General features: G+C 40.5%; 1 protein-coding gene across 1 annotated transcript in view; it reads right to left on the bottom strand.

Moving 5' to 3' along the window:
- The window catches only part of CTHRC1 (collagen triple helix repeat containing 1), an 11451-nt gene extending 1236 nt beyond the window's left edge, over positions 1-10215 (bottom strand). Inside the window, exons 1-3 of the mRNA XM_017528925.2 lie at positions 9898-10215; positions 5741-5962; positions 3438-3654 (exon numbers count right to left, since the gene is read on the bottom strand). Coding sequence (XP_017384414.1) covers positions 3438-3654; positions 5741-5962; positions 9898-10047 — 589 coding nt within the window. The 5' untranslated portion in view covers positions 10048-10215. The remainder of the gene's footprint in view (positions 1-3437; positions 3655-5740; positions 5963-9897) is intronic.
- Between the last annotated feature and the right edge of the window lie 14069 nt (positions 10216-24284).

The raw sequence follows: 24284 nt of genomic DNA, 5'->3' as shown, positions 1-24284 counted from the left end.
ATCTGCCCGCCCTGGCCTCCCAAAGTGCTGGGATTACAGGTGTGAGCCACTGCACCCAGTCAGAAGAAATAACTTTATAACATTGTAAGAAATTCTAACATAATCATTACACCAGCCCTTCAATCGGGAATCCCATTTTACACAGAATTTCCTCATAGTGAAAAAACATAAAAGAAAAAAAAAACCTTGCATTTCCTATGTGTTTTTATGCATTATAATTATGCAACTTTTCACATGTCCTCTGGACTTTCACCTACTAACATACAAGTTGCATTCCATCTTACCAAAGTCTTGTCTTAACTTAAAAAAAAAAAAAAAAAATCCCTCAGTGGTCATTTTAGCAGGCAAAAAGACAGAGTACCTTTGAGGCATGTGTAAAATGGGAGAAGAAACTAGACTGGCAGATTCTTTAAGAAAATGAATCCTAATATAGAAGCAGTGTAGTGGATGACTTCATGTGACTTTCTATTTGATTGAGGTTAGTGCATTCCAATTGAGACCCAGGGATGTAGGTCTGAAGCAATCTACTTACATAAACTCTCAGAGGAGTAAACTCAGGGCAAGTCTCTCAGAATCCAGAGACCAGCCTCTGGTTCAGGCCCCTTTCCAAGTTGGGGACTAAAAAGTAGGCCTACAGTTCCATTTAATCTGGTATTCTTAGTACCATGCCAAGTGGAAATGCCTAAAATGCTCATCTTTACCCAAGTTCTTGACATCCATAGCCTGGAAACTTGCTCACATGCCCCTACAGCCTAAGGACATCAGACAAGCTTGGGTCTTGCGTCAGCCTCATCTGAGGAGAATCAAATGGTCACTTCATGGTCTTTAGCAGATGAAATAATGTAGGTAAATGAACATTTTTGCTGTGACAATGTAGTATGATAGCTTGTTAAGTGAAAGCAACATGTCGGATTAGGAGTTCTCAACCCATTTTCCTCCTAGACCCATGTAATAGATGAAACAGTTTGTCAAACTCCCATGGGTATATCAAGGCTTTAAGTCATCCTCTGATTTGCTAACTATAAGTGCACCCCTTTCCTTTCCCTTAAGAGAGATTATCAGCATGTCAGAGAAAATGATTTATTACAGAGATAACTTTTAATCCACAATAACACAAAAATTTTTATTAATAACACATTACTTGTGACACTCCACCCAATTGATCACACCAAATGAGTTTGCACACCATGGTTGGGAAATGCTATGTCAAATTATTTGTAAAGTATATGCATGTATAGGTCACTGTTCTTGGGCCTACAGGCTTACATTGTAGCAAAATATTAACACACACCTTAAAGATAACAGAATAGAAAGTAAGTTGCTTATATCAACTACTGTCTAAACATATCACTTCCTAATCAAATTTTATATTTAATATCTAGATTCTTCTTATTTTAAAGACTGTTTCTTAGATGGGAAACACTTCTTCCTTTCTAGCACATGTATCTGGCTTAGTGAAGAGGGTTTTTAGTCTGATTACAAAGAGAACTGGGACAAGAGAACAGGGCCTTGGTTTCACCAATTCTACCGTCCTAGGTAAGACACTGTATTTCCTTGGGTTTCTCAATATGCAAAGAGAGGGGTTAAAATCTATTCTTTATATTTCAAGGATATTGTGTGGATTGAGGGAAAATGTAGAGGGGATCCCCTTGATTGCTTAGGAATAAATTGGTTTTGGGGTTCAGTATCTGACTTGGAGCCCCAAAGAATGCTGAAATGTTCTGAGGGAAGGGAAAGATGAGATGATCTTCTCCCTCCCCTCAACCATTTTTAAGTATAACATTAGTGAAAAATCTCATCAGGATGTCAGGGAAATGATGTTAACCACCTGTACAGTTTCTTATTTTTCTTCTATGGAAAGACAAATGAATATAATAGTATTGCACTTTTTGATGCTACCAGGCTGTGCTGTCATGGTGTGCCATGCACTGCAACTTAAGAAACCAAAATGGCTAACAAGCAAATATTGATAGTGGTGCCTCTAGGGGATGAGATTAACATTTGTTCAAAAAACTCTTCAACTTTTTGGTATTTTCTAAACAGTCTTTAATGAATCTTAAAATAGAACAGTCTGGGCATGGTGGCTCATGCCTGTAACAACAGCACGTTGGGAAGCTGAGCAAGAGGATCAACTTGAGGCCAAGTGTTCAAAGTTACAGTGAGCTATGATCCCGCCACCGTACTCCAGCCTGAGCAACAGCACAAGACCCTGTCTCTAAAATAAATAAATAAATACACACATACAAACAAACATAAAACAACCCAATAATATTTTTCTGACAGTTTAAGTGACCACTGAAAGTCTTTTTTCTCATATTAGATGGAAACACAGAATGCAGAAATAGTATAAAAGTTTTCTCTTTTACAAATTCAGCAGACAGTATCCACCCTTTTAAAGAATAAGGCAGAAAAATGAGTCAGTCTCCTTTAGTCTGAGCCAGTGGTTCTCAACTTTGGCTGAACATTAGAATAATGAGAAGATTTTTTTTTTTTTTTCCAATGGGATCTCACTCTGTCATCACTTAGAATGGAGTGCAGTAGTGCAAACTCAGCTCACTGCACCTCTGTCTCCTGGGCTGAAGCCATCCTCCAACCTCAGTCTCCCTGGTAGTTGGGACTAATTTTTTTGTAATCTTTTGTAGAGATGGGTTTTTGCCATGTTGCCCACATTGTCTCAAACTTGGGCTTAAGTTTGAGCCCAATCGCTTAAAGCTTAAACGATTGCCCACCTCAGCCTCCCAAAGTTCTGGGATTACAGGTGTAAGCCACCAAGCCCAGCCAACCAAGAGATATTTTGAAAGTCCCATTGCTGTGTCTGCACGCAGACATATTAAATCTGACTCCCTAAAGGGGTGGGATAGGTATTTCTTTTGTAAGGTTCCCAAAATTCCTAAAGTGAGCCCAATATGAAGCCAAGGTAGAAAAGCCACTGCTCCATGGCATTATTGGCTATTTTGCCATGTCATTTAACTCATTGATTTTCAAGCCTGGGGCACATCAGAATCACCAGGGGATCTTTTAAAAAGCGCAGAAGCTGGGCATGGTGGCATGCACATCTGTAGCCCCAGCTACTGGGGAGGCTGAGGCAGGAGAATTGCTTGAACTTGGGAGGCGGAGGTTGCAGTGAGCCAAGATTGGGCCACTGCACTCCAGCCTGGCACCTGGCACCAGAACGAGACTCTGGCTCAAAAAAAAAAAAAAAAAACCGCTGTGGTCTTACACTAGAGATTCTGAGTCAGTTCGTCAGAGATAGGTCCCAGGCATCTATATTTTTTTTAAAAGATCTAGAGGTAATGCAGAAGTACAACCCAGGGTGGAGAATCATGGATTGAAAACTTCCTAGAGGTTCCTTTACAGCAGGCTAGGACCCAACATTATAGTGGGACTCATCTTAGTTAGATCTGAGACACATCTTGCAATGTCACAACTTTACATACCAGAAGAAGTGCGATGAATATTAATTGTTGAATTCATTTCAGGGCTTCCTTGGTCCAAATAAACTATAGCTTCAATAGGAAGAGGTCCTGAACATTCAGCTCCATTGAATGTGAAATACCAACGTTGACAGCATGCATTTCTGCATTTTAGCCGAAGTGAGCCACTGAACAAAACTCTTAGAGCACTGTTTGAACGCATCTTTGTAAATGTACACTCCTGTCACACACATAGAAATGAAATTTAGTTAACATTTTCTATTTTAATTAAAAAGAGATTTTGAGATTGGTGAATTTTACTTAACAATCCTTTTCCCCAAAATGTATTTAAAAAGTTTAACTTGGCCAGGTGCAATGGCTCATGCCTATAATCCCAGCACTTTGGGAGGCCAAGGTGGTTGGATTACTTGAGGCCAGGGGTTCAAGACAAGCCTGGGCAACATGGCAAAACCCGTCTCCACTAAAAATACAAAAAATTAGCTGGGTGTGGTGGTGCATGCCTGTAATCCCAGTTACTCGGGAGGCTGAGATGTGAGAATTGCTTGAACCCAGGAGGTGGAGGTGGCAATGAGCCAAGATTGTGCCACTGCACTCTAGCCTGGGCAAGACAGTGAGACTCTGTCTCAAAAATGGGGAAAAAAAAAAAGGAAAAGAAAAAAGCTTAACTTTTATAGAGACAGGGAGATATTCTGCAAGCTAGGTAAGAGATTTTGATAAAGGAACTCTAAGAAAATCAAATTATAGCTTTCTTAGAATTTCTCACCCCATTGAGGGTATCTTTCAGTTTTACCAAAGAAGGCTAGCCTCCAGTACTTTTGACCAAACCAATTTATATATTTCCTCTTTTTTTTTTTCCTTCAAAAACTATTTGCTGAGGCCAACTATGTGCTAAATGGTATAGATACAGCAGTTAACAAACCAGAATCCCTGCCCTCATGGAACTTACATTCTAGACTAGTGCTGTCCATACATATTCACTCTTGACCTGTTTCTTTTTGAGCAATAGCGAACAGTATGAGGGAGTAAAGGATAGGCAAGGTTTTTAGTCTTTATCTATACGACACAATGATAAGGGCCAGGTTTCTTGTTTGCTTATTTTGGTCTTTGCAAATTTGTCTGTCTATTGGCTTATTGTCCTATTGTCTTTTACTTGTAGAAGGTTCCCATACCCATCCTGACCATTGCTAAAAGGACCTTTAAAACATATTAATAATTCAGAACCCACAAGGATAGCGTTTAGAAGGAACTCAGTAACTTTTGATAAACAACTATAAATAAGCAACCAGTCTATCAATATCAGATGTTTAAATAACTAGGGAACATTTTAACGAGATGCTTCCTAGAAACACACATGAGCACAGAGAAGGTCATAGTCACCATAACTATGGAAGCTACATGGAAATTCTATCACAAAACAATTAAATCAAGACAGTCTCAAACTCTTACAGATAATAGAGCAGAAAGAGCTGAGATGAGGAACAGGGATTATACACACAGTGCATCTTAAAATCTTAAGAGTTTTATGAAAAGAAAATTTCTTGTAATTGCTTGATGGTAGTGGTAAAATCATGAAGTAATGTTCTGTAAATAGAGAACCATGTACAGAATTGGTCAACAAGAGAAAAGAGGCTTATAAATAGCATCAACTTCTTCAACTCTCTTCCATCCCAGTGGACGTGCCAATTACTTTTGAGGCAAACACTAATCAAAGTGACTGAAACGTTATTCAAAATACATTACCAGACAAGCTATTTTGAGTAATTCCCCACCATTCAGCCTTAATGTTGCAGAAAAACTTAAAATAATCGCTGTAGTACCTCACATCTAATCTATTTCACTTCTCCTAGGCTTAGCAATTTTAAGCTGGTATGCTACCTGAATAAAGACAAACACCAATGGACTTCTGCTTCCAGATCAATGTGGTAATTTCTTGAAAATTTCTTCCCACTTTTATATCTGAAGCCAGGGCAGAATTTCTTAGACTGAATTTAAATTTACTTTAGGGCAAGATTGGAAAGTTGCTTACTGTCCAACACAGACCACTTATGCTCTCTTTCTTTTGCATTTAAAAAGTATGTTATTTTAGATACTATGGTTAAAATGATAAGCATTTGTCTTAGAAATATATTTATGAAATTAACTTTGAAATCTTATAAACTTTTTATTAGTTTTAAATTAAAAGTCACATGCTACCTACTTCTCTAAGTCTTTTGGTTAAAAAATAATAAAACGTCACCAAACAATTAACACTGAAACATGAAAACCATATTTTGCTTCACTTTCAAAATAATTCATACTTTACTTACCGCAATTTTCCCAAGATCTATGCCATAATTCAGTGAACTCCATGAACACTGCTTGTAGTTGGGTGTCCAGGACTCCTCAAAGGTTTCCCTCAAACATTCCCCCTTTTCTCCTTTGAATCCATCCCGACCTGGGATCCCAGGGGTACCAGGAATGCCATTGGCCCCAGGGCTCCCATCTCGACCAGGCACTCCTGCTGGCCCTTGTAAGCACATTCCATTATACTATAATGAGAAAGAGAAGGCGAAGAAAACTCTCACCACTCAAGATTCAGAGAGTCAGTATGATTAAAATTGCATTTATTTTGAGTCCTTGGAGTCAAGAATCCCTTAATACCACGTGCCCATGTTCTAGATGATTTATTATAGAGAATTCGTTTTCAAATTATTTCTAAAATATTGTGATTTCTCTCTTAATTTTTAGTGCACAAACTGTACACACACACACACACACACACACACACAAACATCAGAGGAGGACAAAATTGTTTCATTTGCCTGCTCCTTTCTACTGTTCATTATAAGCATATATAATTTTAAATACCTGTATCCAAAGGTGGAAATAATTTGATATTCTGCTTTTTTTCTTCTAGCCCTATATCTTGCAAAGAGACCTGGACTTTTACAGTTTGATGCAAACATACTATTTTTGGATACATAGTTTATTTCTACTTTTTTCTTATTAGAATATTATTGTAATGAAAATCTTTATCCAGATAGCCTATTTCTTCTTTTGAATTATTTCCCTAAGATAAATTCCTAGGGACATAATTATAAAATAAAATCTTAACAGTCAATAATTATCTTGTACCGGCGGCGATATCTCCAACTTGGATAAGAAAATCCCTGCTTCTCCCTGTTTTTAAGTGGGGAAAGCAATACTTGGATAACATTTCTGGCCTCTCATCCCACCCCTCCTCCCCAAGGAGAAGCAGTAAGTGATCTCGTTTCAGGTGACCATTAGTTCTCAATAGGGGACCATCCACAATTTATCAAACCGTCTGTAAGTGCGAGGATTCTCTATGTTTGTTTTGGGGAAGGATATCTTGTAGTGTTTAAAGGCATGGATTCTAGAGCCAGTTTCTTTGGATTTTATCCTGGCTCCACCTTACATTAGCTCTGTGAGATAGGGCAAGTTACTCAACATTTGGGTGTTGTTTCCTTACCTGTAAAATGGGGATAATAATAGAGTCTTACCTTGTAGGGTTTGTATAAGCTTCAAGTGAATAATATATAAAATGTGCTTAGAACAATGCCTGGAACACAGTAAACACTGCATGTGTCAGTCATTATTATTCCTATGATTCCCCCAAGACCAATGCGAGGCAGTGACTCTGGGCAAGTGTGTCCACTGCCCTGGGTGGACCTTTCAGGGTCTAGACCTTGGGAAGAGAGCACTAGCAAATCTACCAGCCTAGCACACATAAGCCATGCACACCAACGCTGTATGATCACGGGTAAAGGTATACCTTGCATTCCACCTGTCTAATTTCTGTGTCTACATCTGAATTGGTTCAGCTAGGAACAAATGTGCCATTTATTAGATACTCCAAAACCCAATGCAATCCATTTAAATTTTTACTCTAACATTTCCTCTATTTGTGTAAGTTGCCTAGTATTATCATTTTGCATAAGTATACTTTCCAACGAAAACAAAAAACGTTTCTTAGATATTAAAGTAACTTCAAAGCTTATCTTTTGACTACAGTATCTGGCACTGGATGATAAAATCCAATAGCTGTCTGGGAAAAATCCTAGATAATTAGACTGATGTTTGCCTATCAATTTGCTTCTCCATTACCAGTTTCATTTTTTGTTTGATAAATGATTTTTTAAGTCTTTGACATTGCCATTTTCCTGACTGTAAGAAGAAAAAGACACTACTACTGTCAGAGAAATAGTAATTAAAAAAAAAAGCATTTAACAATTACAAAAGTATTCAAAGACATACAAAACAAATTTTTAAAAGTGCAAAATATTTCAAAACAGTTTGGTGTGTTTTAGACTTTTTAAATTTTAGTAATTTAATTAACTTTCACAAGCAGATGCATAAAATATTTAGACATACATTTCAAGTGGGAATAACACTGCTTCTGATATTCTTTGATTATTTTCACTATTATTCCCCTCAGGGCAAGATGATACACAGACTAAATCTTATTTTCTTATATATCAGTGGATCTCAACTGCGGACAATTTTGTCCTCTAGGGGACACTTGACTATGTCTAGAGATATTTTTGGTTGTCACAACTTGGGAGCGGGGGTTGCTACTGGCATCTAGTCTGTACAAACGAGGGGTGCTGCTAAACATGCTACAATGCACAGGACGGTCCCCACAAGAATTATCTGGCCCAGCATGTCCATCGTACCATATTGGGAATTTTTATTCACCTTTTCATCTAAAAAACACATTTCAGAGACCATATAACTTTACTTGATTCGATTCCGCAGGTGTCACACCTGTCTTCTTCTACTTTAAAATGGTAACCCAACACATGCTTAGTACTCTGAATAAATGTCTGTGGAATGAAAAAAAAAATGTGAAGGGAAGAGCACTTTTCTACTCCCCTGTTTCTTTCACTAGCCACCAGGGGGCAGAGCTTGGTGGAAGCTTGAAAGGAACGCTTTGAAAGATCCTATACAAAGAAGTTGCTTTATAGAATCTGTTGAAAACTTAATGACTGTGGTCTTTTTCTGTCAGCAAACCAAATCCAACCTACAGGATGCACCTGAGCCTGGCTGCAAAATCTTTTCCAAGTCTGGCCAGAGTTGTGGGAAACCACAGATACTGTAAATCCTTGAAGGGGGAAAGCTTGCAAGCTTCCCAGGAAAAAATGGGTATTTTGTGTATCATAACTACAAATTCATAAAATGCAAACTACACATAAACCACACTCATTTGGTACAGTTTTAATAACTTGGTCACTTAAAATAGTACTGTTGCCTGAAAACATAGTCTGCTTTTGTGGAGCAAAATTACACAGCCTATCACCAAAAGTACTGTATGAAATGGGGAAAATTTTTTTCTAGCACTTTTGAATCCAAGGTAGAACTAGCTGCCAAGGAACTTGGTTTATTAGCTCAGTTTAAAATGGTAGCTTAACAAATTCAAAACTTTCTTTTTAATAAAAAATGCCCCAACTTATGTCTTGCAATGCCTGTAAATCATGTTTGTCTACAAATGAGACTGACGTTTATGATACACCAAGGACTATGGTAGCTGTGAAAGGCTCCCTCATGCCACAGGGCAGAGAACCTCGCCCTCCAGTGGGTTTGTTGATCTTCAGAGGGATTTTAAGCAAACATACCTTTCCACAGATGAGCCCCTGGAAAGCACTCGGCCGTTTGTTTCCAGTTTTCTGGAAACTGTCGTCTCCCCTAGCTTGACTGTGATACTCCTACCCGGTGGCCACCAGGGTATCTATAAGGACTGACTGCCCATTTGATTTAAACAGAACAAACAAAACGGGTCCTTAGAGCGTTAGCGCCGGCCCCTTCATTTCCCTTTCCGGCCTTAAACCCTCTGAACCATTGCTGGCCCCTGCTGTGGTTGTCCAACAAAGTAAATTGCAGCCCATACTCCCCAGGAAGATGACCCAACATGACTCATAGTCTTCAAGTTACAAAGAGTTGGACGGATGCTTTGTGGGGGTTGTTATTCTCTCCTGCAGGCAGACGTGGCCACCAGCCTCAACAAAGGACACGTAGCACCGCCCTGGCCCTGGCCCAGGCCCAGGCCCACGGGATCAGCAAGGCCAGGGTCTTTCCAGGTTCACTTCGGACCTACCCAAGCTCCTCATCTTACTCTCATTGCCACCCTACGCCTCCGACCCTTCGCAAGGGGTCTTCCTGAGGCCAGAAATTATTGGGGGACTCGCCAATACTTCAGGGAGTCCCACCGGACCCATGTCACATGTCCGCTCCACGATGGCCTCTCATTTTAGTCTCCCCTCTGAGTTCCAAGACTCACTGCCCGCATAACCGAGGTCCTTCTGTACCTGTAGACACAAAGCCTAACACCCTCGGCGCAGCAAGACACTCGACACACAGCTGTACAGACAGACACGCCCAACAGCCGGACTGACTGCCTGCCCATGCGGCGAGCAGCCGGGTCCCCTCCACCAGAGCGGCTGTCTGGGCTGGGCTCCCCCGAACTCACCAGGTCCACTACCTCCCTCTGCCGAAGCTGCGCCTTCTGCTTCCCCTTGGGGATCTCAGAGGCGCTCGACGGCGCGGGCAGCTGCAGCAGCAGGAGCAGCAGGAGGCCGCAGAGCAGCCGTGGGGGGGCTGCGGGGCCCTGGGGGCGCATGGCGCGCGGCGGCCCGGCGGCGCGGAGCTGGAGGAGACGGAGGAGGAGACCGAGGAGCTGGACGCGGTCAGCGTCTGGCCCCGCCGCGCTCCGAGGCCGCCGCAGGCTGCATCAATGCGCCTTTCACCAGCGTGCTTTTCTCCCTCCCTCCATCCCTCCCGCCCCTGCGACACCCGGAGCTTCCATCCCGTAATAGGCCCGGAGCCCCCACCCCGAGCCCAGCGTGGGGCGGACCGAGAGGCGGGCCCGCCCCCTCCTGCGGCAGTAGCTCGGCCAGCCAGGACCCTCGCGGGGCGCGCGGACGCGGTGGGGAGCCCGTCTGCAGGGTTGGGGCAGGGAGGCGGTGGCCAGGAGCCGCAGGTCGGGGATTTGAGCAGGGAAGATAGCGCCAGCCGCCTAAATGAACATTTTAGAGGCACGTGGCTTAATCTGGGTCCAGGAGCCACCTTCAAAGATCGTCAATTCATGGCATAGGTCGCAAGCCTTTTTATTTTTATTTTTTTTGGAGGTCACATTTTTGGAGGCTGGAAGGTGGGGGTGGGGCGGGGGCAGAAAGGTAACGTTAGGTTTTCCAAGAGTCGCATGACCCAAATGACGTATAAATGCTGTTTTCATAAGTGTGAAGACTTGCTAAGGTCTGGGACAATGCAAAATTTTGCACGCCGATTCTGTCCTCTCCGCCCGCGATTCTGGCGGGTTAGGAGGGATAGATGCCTCCTCTGCCACCCTCCTTCATCAAGGAGAAAACTGAGGCTCAGGGAAGTTAATCAACATCCAGTGGAAATGGTAGAAGTTCACTTTTGAGTACTCTTCTTCTGTGATGGATATTATCTTTTTGTAACCCCCTCTGTCGTCTTTTGGTCTGTCCATTCTAGAAGTAAGCATTCTTAGAGCCCAGGCTGTCCACCAGGTAGGGCCAGGGTGGAGCAGGACATCCTTTTATATATAACTGGCTGGACCAGGCGTAACAGAAGTCTTGCCACACCCAAAACAACATGAGGTTGTGACAAATGGCAATACTGCTGAAGTCAAATTCAGCTCAGCAGGGGTCTCCTTATATACCCATATAGGTTTTCCTGAGTTGGTGGGTCCAGCTGATGGATATTAAAGAGAGGGAACAGTCTAGCAAGGAAGCAGGTCGGGGCAGTTCCGAAAATGTCCACTCCTGGGTTGGTAACTAACTACAGGTAAATTTCACTTGTTTTTCTAGAAGCAGTAAAAATTTAAATGAACTGTAAAGCCAGCGCTGGCTATATAATTTGCCTCGCCCAGTGCAAAATGAAAATGCAGGGGCTTTTGTTAAAAAGTTGTTCAGAATTGCAAAATGGTGTCAACAGAGCAATAAATCATGTGTGGGGTCCTTCTAAGTTCCTGGCTCTGTATGACAGCACAGGTCATATGCCCATGAAACTGACCGTGTATGTGAGATTGCAGTCCTAGTGTTTGATAAAACAGACTTTAAACCAACAAAGAACAAAAAAGACAAAGAAGGTCATTATATAATGATAAAGGGATCAATGAAACAGGAAGAGTTAACTATCCTAAATGTATATGCACCCAATACAGGAGCACCCAGATTTATAAAGCAAGATCTTGGAGACCTGCAAAGAGACTGAGACTCACGCAGAATAAGAGTGGGAGACTTTAACATCCCACTGCCAATATTAGACAGATCAATGAGACAGAAAATTAATAAGGATATTCAGAACTTGAACTGAACTCTGAACCAAGCAGACCAAACAGACATCTACAGAACTCTCCACCCTAAATGAACAGAATATACATTCTTCGCAGCACCACATCACACTTATGCTAAAATTGACCACATAAGTGGAAGCAAAGCACTCCTCAGCAAATGCAAAAGAACGGAAATCATAACAGTCTTTCAGACCACAATACAATCAAATTAGAACTCAGCGTTAAGAAACTCACTCAAAACTGCACAACTGCATGGAAACTGAACAACCTGCCCCTGAATGACTACTGGGTAAATAACAAAATTAAGGCAGAAATAAATAAGTTCTTTGAAACCAATAAGAACAAAGACACAGTGAACCTCTGGGACACAGCTAAACCAGTATTTAGAGGTAAATTTCTAGCGCTAAATACCCACAGGACAAAGCAGGAAAGATCTAAAATTGACATCCTAACATCGCAATTAAAAGAACTAGAGAAGCAAGAGCAAACAAATTCAAAAGCTAGCAGAAGACGAGAAATAACTAAGATCAAAGCAAAACTGAAGGAGATAGAGACATGGAAAAACCCTTCAAAAAAAAAAAAATCAATGAATCCAGGAGCTGGTTTTTTGAAAAGATTGACAACATACATAGACTGCTAGCCAGACTAATAAAGAAGAAAACATAGAAGAATCAAATAGACACACAAAAAAATTATAAAGAGAGTATCACCACTGAGCCTACAGAAATACAAACTACCATCAGAGAATACTATAAACACCTCTACTCAAATAAACTAGGAAATCTAGAAGAAATGGATAAATTTCTAAACACATACATCCTCCCAAGACTAAACCAGGAAGAAGTCAAATCCTTGAATAGACCAATAACAAGTTCTGAAATTGAGGCAGTAAATAATAGCCTAACAAAAAAAGCCCAGGACCAGACAGATTCACAGCCGAATTCTACCAGAGGTACAAAGAGGAGATGGTACTATTTCTTCTGAAACTATTCCAAACAATAGAAATTTTTCCTAACTCATTTTATGAGGCCAGCATCATCCTGATACCAACACCTGGCAGAGACACAACAAAAAAAGAAAATTTCAGGCCAATATGCCTAATGAACATCTATGCGAAAATCCTCAATTAAATACTGGCAAACTGAATCCAGCAGCACATCAAAAAGCCTATTCACCAAAATCAAATTGGCTTCATCCTTGGGATGCAAGGCTGGTTCAACTTACGCAAATCAGTAAACATAATCCATCACATATACAGAACCAATGACAAAAACCACACCATTATCTCAATAGATGCAGAAAAGGCCTTTGATAAAATTCAAAACCCCTTCATGCTAAAAAATAATCAAACTGGGTATTGATGGAATGTATCTCAAAATAATAAGGGTATGTATGACAAACCTGCAGCCAATATCATCCTGAATGTGCAAAAGCTGTAAGCATTCCCTTTGAAAACTGGCGCAAGACAAGGATGCCCACTCTCACCACTCCTATTCAATGTAATATTGGAAGTTCTGGCCAGGGCAATCAGGCAAGAGAAAGAAATAAAGGGTATTCAAATAGGAAGAATAAAAGTCAAATTGTCTCTGCAGATGACATGAGTGTATATTTAGAAAACCCCATTGTCTCAGCCCCAAATCTCCTTAAGCTGATAAGCAACTTCAGCAAAGTCTCAGGATACAAAATCAATGTGCAAAAATTACAAGCATTCCTATACACCAATAATAGAAAAAGAGAGAGCCAAATCATGAGTGAACTCCCATTCACAATTGCTACAAAGAGAATGAAATACCTAGAAATACAACTTACAAGGGATGTGAAGAACCTCTTCAAGGAGAACTACAAGCCACTGCTCAAGGAAGTAAGAGAAGACACAAACAAATGGAAAAACATTCCATCTTCGTGGATAGGAAGAATCAATATTGTGAAAACAGCCGTACTGCCCAAAGTAATTTATAGATTCAATGCTATCCCCATCAAGCTACCCTTGACTTTCTTCACAGGAGAATTAGAAAAAAACTACTTCAAATTTCATATAGAACCAAAAAAGAGCCCATATTGCCAAGACATTTCTAAGCAAAAAGAACAAAACTAGAGGCATCATGCTACCTGACTTCAAACTATACTACAAGGCTACAGTAACCAAAATAGCATGGTACTGGTACTGGTACCAAAACAAATATATAGACCAATGGAACAGAACAGAGGCCTCATAAATAATGGCACATATCTACAACGAACTGATCTTTGGCAAACCTGACAAAAACAAGCAATGGGGAAAGGACTCCATATTTAATAAATGGTGTTGCGAAAAGTGGCTTGCCATATGAGAAAACTAAAAATGGACCCCTTCCTTACACCTTCTACAAAAATTAACTCAAAATGTATTAAAGACTTGAACATTAGCCCTAAAACTGTAAAAACCCTAGAAGAAAACCGAGGCAATACCATTCAGGATATAGCCATGGGCAAAGACTTCATGACTAAAACACAAAAAGCAATGGCAACAAAAACCAAAATAGACAAATGGGATCTAATTAAACTAAAGAACTTCTGCACAGCAAAAGAAACTATCATCAGAGTGAACGGGAAACCTACAGAATCGGAGAAAATTTTTGCAATCTATCCTTCTGACAAAGGGCTAATAGCCAGAATCTACAAGGAACTTAAACAGATTTACAAGAAAAACAAAAAACAAAAAATAAAAAACACCATCAGAAAGTGGGCAAAGGATATGAACAGACACTTCTCAAAAGAAGATGTTTATATGGACAACAAACATATGAAAAAAAGCTCATCATCACTGGCCATTAGAAAAATGCAAATCAAAATCACAACGAGATACCATCTCACATCAGTTAGAATGGCAATCATTAGAAAGTCAGGAAATAAAAGATGCTGGAGAGGATGTGGAGATATAGGAATGCTTTTACACCATTGGTGGGAGTATAAATTAGTTCAACCATTGTATAAGACAGTGTGGTGATTCCTCAAGGATCTAGAACCGGAAATACCATTTGACCCAGCAATTTCATTACTGGGTATATACCTGAAGGATTATAAATCATTCTACTGTAAAGACACATCCACACATATGTTTATTGCAGCACTGTTCACAATAGCAAAGACTTGGAACCAACCCAAATGCCCATCAATAATAGTCTGGATAAAGAAAATGTGGCACATATACACCATGGAATACTATGCAGCCATAAAAAAGTATGAGTTCATGTCCTTTGCAGGGACATGGATGAAGCTGGAAACCATCATTCTCAGCAAAGTACCGTAAGAACAGAAAACCAAACATCGCATGTTTTCACTCATAAGGGGGAGTTGAACAATGAGAACACATGGACACAGGAAGGGAAACATTACACACCAAGGCCTGTTGGGGCTGGAGTACTAGGGGAGGGATAGCATTAAGGAGAAATACCTAATGCAGAAAATCTGCACATTCTGCACACATATCCAAGAACTTAAATTGTATTAAAAAAGACAAAACGACAGCAACAACAAAAACAATTACAATTGAAAAAAAGAAAATAAGTAAGACAAAGTAAGACTCTGTCAAAAAAAAAAAACCCACAAGAAATGCACAAGAAGCTAAAATTTAAAAATTATAGAACTTTACTGATACTTAAAAGGAAATTTAGAAAGATGGGGAGATATGTCCCTAGGAGGAAAGATTAAATGTTTTAAAATATATCAATAATTAAAGAATTTGTATGTCTAACAAAAAATACATTAATAGCTCGAAGTAAAAAATGTTGGAAGACTGGAAATAGCCTATTAACTTGGAAGTGATCAATAAATATGGTCAATTTTAAAGTGGCAAACATTTAAAATGCATATTTAAAGTTGATAAGGGTGTAAAGAGATGTGATCCCTCACACTGCAATGGGTGTATTAAGTGGTATAATTTTTATAAAAAGTAATTCTAATTGCATATCAAGAGCCTTTAAAAAGTTAATTCTCTTTGAATTGCTTGAACCCAGGAGGCGGAGGTTGCAGTGAGCCGAGATCTCGCCACTGCAGAGCTGCTTGTATTTGCTTTCCTGCAAAGGAAATATAAAAGAAAGAATTTTTCTTTCACCTCAAAAGACAAAAAACATTCATTCTGTTTGATTTAGTAATTCCACTCCTAGTATTCTATCCATAGGATATAATGATATGTGTGCAAAATGATTTTGTAGAATGATATTCAATGCAGTATTTTTTATAAATTGAAAATAACCTATGATAGCAAAATGTCCAGCATCTATTTCACTTCAAAGGATTGAACTAAGTCAAATTACATTCATTCCCCTGGGTAATGATTGGTTAGTAAACTGACGTGGTCTAATCCTGGCTGAAGACATGACCAAGTTCTGTAACATGACTTTGGAGAAGATTCCTTGTCCCTAACAATGATAGAGTGGAAACTAGCTCATCTTTTTCTGGATATTTTTTTGTGCCTGAATGTGGTGTCTAAGATCATCTGATTATCATGAGTGGAGAAAGCCAGATATTTTGCTGCTATTACAAAAGGAATTCCCCCCTCCCCAATATATTATATTACATTTCTATTACTTGTAACAAGTTGCTACAAATGTAGTGGCTTAACATAACACAAATTTACTATCTCACCATTTTTGTGAGTCAGGAGTTTAGCATGGCTAGCCGGTCCTCTGTTCAGTATTATCCTAGGATGAAGTCGAGGCATCCACCAGGTGCACCCTCATCTGAAAGCTCCACTAGGGGAAAAAAATCCCCTCCAAGCTTCTTTAGGTTGTTGGAAGGATTTGTTTCCTTATGGCTATATGACTGATATCCCCATTTTCTTGCTCTCTGTGGGTTAGGGATCAATCATTCTCAGGCACCAGAAGTTGGTTTCAGATTCCTGCCATGTGGCCCCCTTTAAAGGAGCTCTATCTCATGTCTTAATTCTCTGACTTCAGGAAGGGTGTAGTCCCCTTTAAGGGCTCACACAATTAAGTCAGTCCCACCAAGGATAATCTCCCTTTTAAGTTAAAGTCAACTTATTGGGGACCTTAATTATACCTGTAAAATCCTTCTGCTGTATAATTTAATATAATCATTGCAGTGACACAGATCATAATCACAAGTTCACTCACATTCAAGGGAAGAGATTATATAGGATGTGTCTAAAAGAAGGCAGGAATCTTGGGGGTCGTCTTAGAACTCTGCCTACAGTATGAGGTGATTAGCTATGGAAAGATGTTTTTGATTTTCATCGCTTGTCTCCTTAAAGCACAAAATTGTATCAAGCTTGCTCAATAAGTTCAAGATGGTCAATAAAAATGTTCTAATTATACTAGTGGCAGCAGGTGGCTACCAAAGTTTTTATATTTCCTTTTCAGGAAAGCAAATACAAGCAGCTCTCAACTTTTAAAATGTTAAGTGGTCACATATTTCTCAGTCAACCTCATGCCAAGTATGTCTTTCATGTATCAGCTAAAGATAAACATTTCAAAGTATCATGTGATTACTGTCTGCCAGTCAAAAGTTCAGTTTCAGCAGCACTCCTATCCTTCTATAGCAGTATATGTGTAACTGTTTGACTATTTTGTACGCTCTTATTTTATAAAAAGAAAACAATTAAGAAGTAGTGATATTAATTATAAGAGCTCATAAACTTTGTACAGCTGAAATAGAGGTATAAATGGGCTGAACGTGGCAATTTTTTAGCATCAATGGAACAGTCACTGGAATGAAGATAAGAAGAACCTGTTTAGTCAGAGTAACATAAACCATGCTAGATATTTCAACCAGAGTAGTAGATGCAATACGGGAAATTGATTACCCAGCTGTTGGAAAGCCAATATGCTGAGGTGAAGCCAATTAGGTACTGATGGAAGCGGCTACCATCTGCAGGACTAGAGAAACAAAAGGAAGGAAATGTCTGTGAGGAGGCCCTAGAAGCTTGAACTTAGAGGAAGTTCCACCCCTACTCCAGCTCAGTTCTTAAACTTCTCCCTGGAGCACCAAGTACACAGGGATTGAACCATCAACAGGGGCAAAGCACAGCTGCCAAGGGAAGTGTCGAGAGAAGCTTGACTAGGCTTTGCCATCAGTGTGGAGCTAGCAGGAATCCCTAACGAAGTGAGTTACTTTTTCTTTCCTTGTGCCTTGCTATGTCTTTCTAGTGCATCCAATTGTTTAATCATTAGACCATAACAGGAAGCCAGCTGATAAGAACATCTGGGAGATGTAGTTTTTAGCCTCTAGACCTATCATTTCAGAGCAGAGTATAGAGGGATGGCTTAAAGTTGAAAACAATAAAAAGTAACCCAGGGCATGACAATATAAAAACCTAAAGAACATGTGCAAAATGAGGAAACTATATCTCAAAATTATCAGGAGTGGGAAGTATCTAGGAATTCATTATATTTCTGAGGTCGGGAAGGGATGTGAACTCTGCTCTACTAAACAGCACTTGCCTTTGTGGTTTTAAAACCACTTATTTGATTTCTTCTGGTGACAGAATTCTTCTAGAGTAAGGAACCCATTCCTGTTCTCTGTAGGTCAAGTAGGGCTTTGATCCACCAGCACTGAGATGGGGCATGTTATCCAGGCCCCAACAACTGCAGGGCCCCATTCACTTTGCCACAGTAATTGGTTCAGAGATGAGCAGATGACCTTAACCAGGCTAATCAGGGCTCTCCCTAGTATGTTTTATTTTTAAATCCATTTGCGGCAAATGCTGGCTCTCTGCTGGCCTTCCTAAGCTTGCAGAGTATGAGTTTGGGCTGCCAATTGCTGCTTTGTCTACCACTGGAGAGAGCTCTTCCAAGAGATAGAGAGAAAGAAAGACATAAAGACCCCAAACATCGTTTAGACCTTGTCCTGAAGTGAGCTTGTACTTTTCAGTTATGTGATTCCGTAAGTTCTTTTTTTCCTATAACATGAGTTGGTTTTAATTGTAGTTTACTTGACTTTTATCCACATTTTTTTCTTTTTACTTTTTATTTATTTATTTATTTTTTTTTTGAGACAGGGCCTTCCTCTGTTGCCCAGGCTGGAGTGTAGTGTGTGACCATAGCTCACTGCAGCCTCAAGCTCCTGGGCTCTAGCAATCCTATCCTTTCACCTGAGCCTCCCAAGTAACCAGGATGACACAAATGCACCATCACACCTGGATAATTTTTATTTTTTATTTGTGTAGAGACAGGTCTGGCTATGTTGCCCAGGCTGGTCTCAATACCTGGCCTAAGTGATTCTCCTGCCTTGGCCTCCCAGAGTGCTGGGATTACAGGTGTAAGCCAACACACCCAGCCTATGTACATTTTTCGTAAGTACAGTATATTCAAAGGCAACATAATATAGTTGTTAAAAGTGAGAACACTGGACCTCGGTTATACAAACCATGACTGAATTCTGATTCAGCCACTTAATGAGCATGATATTGGACAAGTTACTTAAAATCTAATTGAATCTCAAGTTCCTCAAATGAGGATAGTGATAATACCTTCTTCAAACAATGATTATGTGAAGACCTAACTGGGAGGCTGGGTGTGGTGTCTCATGCCTATAACCCCAGCACTTTGGGAGGCTGAAGCAGGCAGATCACGTGGTCAGGAGCTCAAGACCAGCCTGACCAACATGGTGAAACCCTGTTTCTACTAAAAATACAAAAATTAGCCAGGCATGGTGGCATGTGCCTGTAATCCCAGCTACTCAGCAGGCTGAGGCGGGAGAATCGCTTGAATACGGGAGATGGAGGTTGCAGTGAGCTGAGATCGTGCCATTATACTCCAGCCTGGGTGACAGAGCAAGATTCCATCTCAAAAAAAAACCCCAAAAAGCAGAAAAGACCAACTGTAAGAATGCTGGCCTAGCACAGTACCTGGTTCTTAGAGAGTGCTCAGGACACATTAGTTATTGTTATTTTAATTAGATAATTAGGGGATTCCATATAGATTAAAGGAAGTCATGATTCAGTGGAAAACACCTAACCTATACTTCAGTTTTATCATTCAGGGTCCAACTGGGAAACAGAAACAACTCTGATTATTCTAGAAGAGTTAATTTAATGTAACAAATGGGTCATCCACACAGACTACAAGCTATACAGAGGACAGTTAGGCCCCCCTACCCCAAATTGGCAGTATCTTGTAAACTGCTACCACCCCTAAGATGGAGAGACTTAAGGTGTCCAGTCAAAGTTGCAATCGTGTTGGGCTTTTGCATTGGAAGCTGGAACCACGAAAAAGATGAAGCCACTGCCAGAAGAGCCACCTGTGGCAAAGAAGGCAAATGAGCAACATTTTGGCTTCTCTCTTATTTCCATCCTCCAACCTTTGATTGGCTATGCCCAACTGGAGGCCTATAAAACGGGAGCCTGGGAAACAGCCTTCAGAGGTTGGAGCAGAGCCAGGGAAGTTAAAGAATGTATCTGAAGGCAAACAGCACCAATCACTCTCAGAAGGAGGTTACTAAATTCCTCTCTCCACTGGCTCATGTTCACATGCACACAAACAGACATAAAATCCAACAGTGTGGCGGCTTCACCCACATTCTTAAACACCTAGGTTACCCGGCTGTTTAGATTGGTATTAAATGGTTAACCTACCCACACTCTGTACTGATAGACATTAAATATATACCATTTTATCAGTTTAAGAGTGATTGGAATTTTTGTAGTTCTAAGAGAATACTAGTTGATGGTAAATCACAGACCCTAAATTATTGGTGAAAGAAGACCAAAAGTCCCTGGCCTGCAATAATGGTAAGTATGTTCTACATGCGTCCTTTTTTATTTCTGCATATTTATAAAACTAGAAGCTAATATTCTCTGCAGTACTTGGGGGCAAGTGCTGGTCTCTTAGACCTGGAAGAATTCCATTTCATTTTTTCTGAATCATAGCATGCTATATGCTTTCAACGTGGGTAGTCTTTCATTTCCAGTCAAATTTTCTCCCTCTTTATTAAGTTACCCGAAACCATGCACTTTCTTCCTCTCTTCATTATCCTCTGTATACAGAGGTTTTTAAATCAGCATCCTCTGAACAGACTCTGCATTGTAAGAATTCCTCAGAAAATTGTTCACTGTGGAAATCTGTGTTTGAAAATGGTCAAGAAAAGACATTTCTGGGCAGTTCAGATGACTCTTTGCAGCCTGTGTGTCTCTTTCAAAGTACAAAGAACTACCTGTTTTTGATAAAAGGAAGCCAAAGTAAGCAGAAGTTCTGAAATTGCATCTCAAAACACTTTGGTTTACAAAGTTTACAGTTCTTCAGTCTCCCTCCGCAAATCTCCAACTCCATCAGCTGCCCTGTGATTTCTTGTTGTTCTCCATCCCCTCCGGCTACTGGAGATGTGATTGCATTTGTTGGTATAAAGTCAGGTCATTATAGTGGAAATTGAAATAAGCCACTAATTTTAATCTCCTCCCTCACTCCATAGGGCTTGTAGCAAATGGCAAAGCAAGCTGAATATAGTTTCACCTCTCCCTAAACTATCCAATAGAGAATGCTAAAAAGTAAAAAGGTGCAATTGATAGGTGATAGGAGAGAGAAAGATAAAGAGGTTTGGGTACTGATATGGTTTGGATTTGGGCCCCCTCCCAAACCTCATGTTGAATTGTAACCCCCAATTCTGGAGGCGGTCCTTGTGGGAGGTGATTGGATCATGGGGGCAGATTGTCCCCTTGCTGTTCTGGTGATAGTCAGTGAGTTCTCAAGAGATCTGGTTGTTTAATACAAGTATGTAGCTCCTCCCCCTTTACTGTCTTCCTCCTGCTCCATCCATGTAGGATGTGCCTGGTTCCCCTTCTGCCATGACTGAAAGATTCCTGAGGCCTCCCAGCCATGCTTCCTATACAGACTGTGGAACTGTGAGCCAATTAAGTTTTTTTTGCTTTATAAATTACCCAGTTTCATACATTTATAACAGTGTGAGAATGGGCTAATCCACGTACAAAACAAGAAAGTATTCAAAGAATAAAACAAGAGATAATGGAATAATGCATTGTCAATATGGCAAAGAGATTACTGGTTGTTAAGACTTGCTAACCACTGTGTAGAAAATTAAAATTAAGTCTAGGCAAACTCCCTTCCCATGTTCTTTACTGGATTTGAAAATAACCCAGTGGCATTATTATCAGATGCTATGGTAATATTATCAGAGTTATCAGAAACATCATTCTATTGCTGTTTCCTTCTAACTCTTGGCTAAATTAATGATTCCCCCCTATTTTTTTGAGATAGGGTCTCACTCTGTTGCCCAGGCTGGAGTGCAGAGATACAGTCATGACTCAATGCAAACTTCACCCTGTGGGTTCACGCAATTGTCCCACCTCAGCCATCCAAGCACCTGGGACCACAGGTGCATACCACCACACTGGTTAAATTTTGTAGTCATTTTTGGTAGAGACACAGTTTCACCATGTTGCCCAGGCTGGTCTTGAACTCCTAGGCTCAAGTGATCCACCTGCCTTGGTCTCCCAAAGTGCTGAGATTACAGGTGACAGCCATGGCACCCAGCCAGTGATTCCTATTTTTGTAGACACTGTTGACCCCTTAATTTAGGGACTGCATAGAAAATCATGCTTCAAAATTTATAGATGACCAAAAGCTAGAAGAGATAGCTAATATAATGCTCTAGCTGCATGCACCAAAGCAAGAGAAGTATTAGCTGGGTAGATGAGGGGGAAGCATGCAGATATTGAATTACTCACTAGCTAAGTGAAAATAAATAAATTACCATACAGAAGAAATCACTGGAAATTGAAAAATGACAGAGAATAAAAATTCTCATGTATCCACTAAACAGTATAAACATCTACTAATCCAAGCTATATACAACCTTTCTTTTGGAGTTTAAATGCACCAGGTTAGATGTTACCACCAGTTGTATGTGACTCTTATGCTAGGGGTAAGCAGGGATGACCTGGGGCTCCACCCCTTCATGGTTTCATAGTAAAACTTCTTCATCAGGTAACTGGGATGCTTGGCATGGACCTGTTGTTAAGCTGATTGCTCCTTTGGGTATCACAGGAAATTTACACCCTTGCCTTACTCCCTTCTACCCTTTCTGTTAGGTAGAATTATTCTAAGAGCCAGGCTGTATCCACACCATCTGCTTAATATGTCTCCAGGAACCTCTGCATCTTGGTAACCCTGTATTAAATGTCTGACAACATTTCAAAGTTATGGCTGGAATATTACATTCCTGGCCTACCTTCAGTCCCCCTGCCTTGCTGCCCCATATTCATTCACATAGACAAAGACAAAATCCTGCATTTCTACTCTAATTATCTTTTTTTCTTTTTTCTGATACTGAGTCTCACTCTGTCACCCAGGCTGGAGTACAGTGGCATGATCTCAGGTCACTGCAACCTCTGCCTCCCAGTTCAAGCAATTCTCGTGCCTCAGCCTCCTGAATAGCTGGAACTACAGGCACACACTACCATGTCCAACTAATTTTTGTATTTTTTTTTTAGTAGAGACAGGTTTCACTGTGTTGGCCAGGCTGGTCTCAAATTCCTGATCTTAGGTGATCTGCTGGCCTTGGCCTCCCAAAGTGCTGGGGTGACAGTTGTGTCACCGCACCTGGCTTAATTATCATTATATTGCTCCATATTTTACAATTATCAAGGCTGGGCTAACATGACTACTAAAAACCAAGGCAACCTTATAAGTGCACTGACAGATATCAACTGTTGTGCATGCTTAAGAACACCTCTCCAGTACTAGGTTCTATTCCAGACAACACAGTTTAAGAGCAACATTTTGTGAATACAGCACAGGAATGCTTCTAAGTAAAGTGAGCATGATTGTGAAGGGGTTTAGAAACCATCTCAAAAGATTTCAAATTATTGAAAAAATGGAGAAGCCTAGCTAAGGGAAGCAAGATGCAAAAACCCAAAGGGTTGTCACAAAAGGGAGAAGAAAGCTTCTATTATGCTTCAGAGGATAGTGTAAACTTCCCTGAGATGATCGGCCACATTCCAGGGAGTGCCAAGAGTGGAAGCAAGCCTTTCATGCTGATGTTTGCATTGTGATAATAGTCCAGTTGCCCTGGTGGTGAGTACACAAGAGCACAGGTACTGTCTAAATGTGCAGCAGGACCTCTGTGAGAGCCCCTATTTGAGGGTAGTTCACATATGGAAATTGATCTTGGAAGACAAAGATTACATTCTAGAAATAGTATATGAGTGGGCAGTGTTTAACTCCAGGAAACTTAGCTTGGTAGGTAGTACATGTCTCAGGGACTGAAATTGGATGCCTAAACTCAAAACAGTCTTGAATCACAGATAGTTTAAGTATGGCAAGGCTGTGGGGACAGACCCTATGCTTTAAAAAACAGGGATTAGGCACTCTACCTTTCTCTCAATTTTATTGCAAGACTTTTCATCGCGAGGATATCCCAAGCCCCTCCCCCTGCTCCCAGCCCTGTCTCACCTGGCAACGTTGTCAATCACCTACTGCACTTTGGACTGTCTCTAAATATGGTGCTCTGTTGACTCTGTCACATAAGGTTTCTCCATTATTTCTGGAAGCCATTCATTCATTCACTCAGCTAATGTTTATGGAGCA

Source organism: Cebus imitator, unplaced genomic scaffold (genome assembly GCF_001604975.1).
Source record: "Cebus imitator isolate Cc_AM_T3 unplaced genomic scaffold, Cebus_imitator-1.0 Scaffold56, whole genome shotgun sequence".
Lineage (NCBI taxonomy): Eukaryota > Metazoa > Chordata > Mammalia > Primates > Cebidae > Cebus > Cebus imitator.
This window is presented reverse-complemented; position numbering and strand designations above follow the sequence as displayed.